Here is a 1,347-nt window from a genome sequence, read left to right as displayed (position 1 = left end):
ATTTTAAAATATATTATCATATCTATCTTATTTCTTCTATTACATCTTTTTTTTGAAAGTGTATGGATATCCTTCTAATAATTTCATTAATTGTTTCTCATTCCAAGACTGTATATGTGGATGCTATTTTGTTTTAGCAATGATTCTTTATCATTAAAGGATGAATTCAAGTGATTTACATATCTGTACATGTTTATTCTTACTATTGCTATATTGTTTTAGACTTTCTTGTATTTTCCCACTTTCTAATAATTTTCCTTGTTGTCTGTTTATTATTAAGTGGACTTTGTTTTTTGTTTGGTTATAGGAGAATGAATTAAGATGTTACGTTGTTTGCTTTTCCTGCATTTTCCTCGAGAATTATAAGCCGGTAACTGGGTCTTTGTATTCCTTGCTTCAGCATAAGTTTGTAACAAGAATGATAAACAAAATTTGCGTCCTATGGGCAGCCTGGCTTTATGTCTTTTGCCTTTCAGGAGAATTAATTTTTGAGGAGTTGTGCAGAAGCAGAAAAGAGAAAAGAGAACAGGAAAAAAAGTGGGAATTGGGAAGCAAGAGGAAGAGAAGATTTATTATATCATGAAAGGAACAGACATTGTTGGATCCTGTAAGAAGCAGAAAATCAAGTTCAGCTTCCTAGAGCAACCAAAAGGAAATAAATAAAATCCCAATATTAGTAATATTGTGGAACACCTAACCAAGCAATCAGGTCAAGAAAAACCAAAGTTCACCTTTTTTCTCTCTCATTTGTGTCTTTAATGTTTAAAAAAACGTTTTGGACTTACATTTTTTAAATAACTATTTATAATTTCCCTTTGGGTATTGAAAATAGATTAACATGTTCTGATTTCCCTTACCCGTTTCTAAACCATTAGCATTCTTTCTTGATACCACCTGAAATTATAAAACCAGATTTTAATTAATTTTTATGTTGTGTCCACTCCTTCCACCAGTAGGTCAAGTATTTACATTAATTTTATTTTTATTTAAAGTTAGATAGATACATATTTCAATGGTGAAAACAGTCACTGCTAGAACCTTTTTATACTAGTGATTTCCATGTTCCAAAATCTTTTGGTTTCTATCTTAGATGCTAAGATTGTCTTCCTATTCACTTCACATAAACAAATTTGGCCTACATATTTTATTTCAACATAATAATATTTCAATCTTCCTTCCTCCTTCAAATATTATTGTTTCTAGTTCTCTTTGGATTTTAGTGTGGCAGAGAATTTATTGCCACAATTTCATTTTTTTTCTACTTACAATGATATTTTCTTTATCCTTAACATAAAATATTTACCAAGCATATATGTAATTATTCGTTTCATTAATTTCACTAAGCTA

At 29.5% G+C, this 1,347-nt stretch overlaps 1 protein-coding gene across 1 annotated transcript in view; it reads right to left on the bottom strand.

Moving 5' to 3' along the window:
* Positions 1–1,347, bottom strand: part of LIPI (lipase, member I) — a 94,395-nt gene that overhangs the window by 438 nt on the left and 92,610 nt on the right. The window contains exon 3 of the mRNA XM_012646517.1: positions 839–894. Within this exon, the coding sequence (XP_012501971.1) occupies positions 839–894 (56 nt within the window). The remainder of the gene's footprint in view (positions 1–838; positions 895–1,347) is intronic.

This window comes from Propithecus coquereli, unplaced genomic scaffold (genome assembly GCF_000956105.1).
Source record: "Propithecus coquereli isolate 6110/MARCELLA unplaced genomic scaffold, Pcoq_1.0 Scaffold244, whole genome shotgun sequence".
Taxonomy (NCBI): Eukaryota; Metazoa; Chordata; class Mammalia; order Primates; family Indriidae; genus Propithecus; species Propithecus coquereli.
This window is presented reverse-complemented; position numbering and strand designations above follow the sequence as displayed.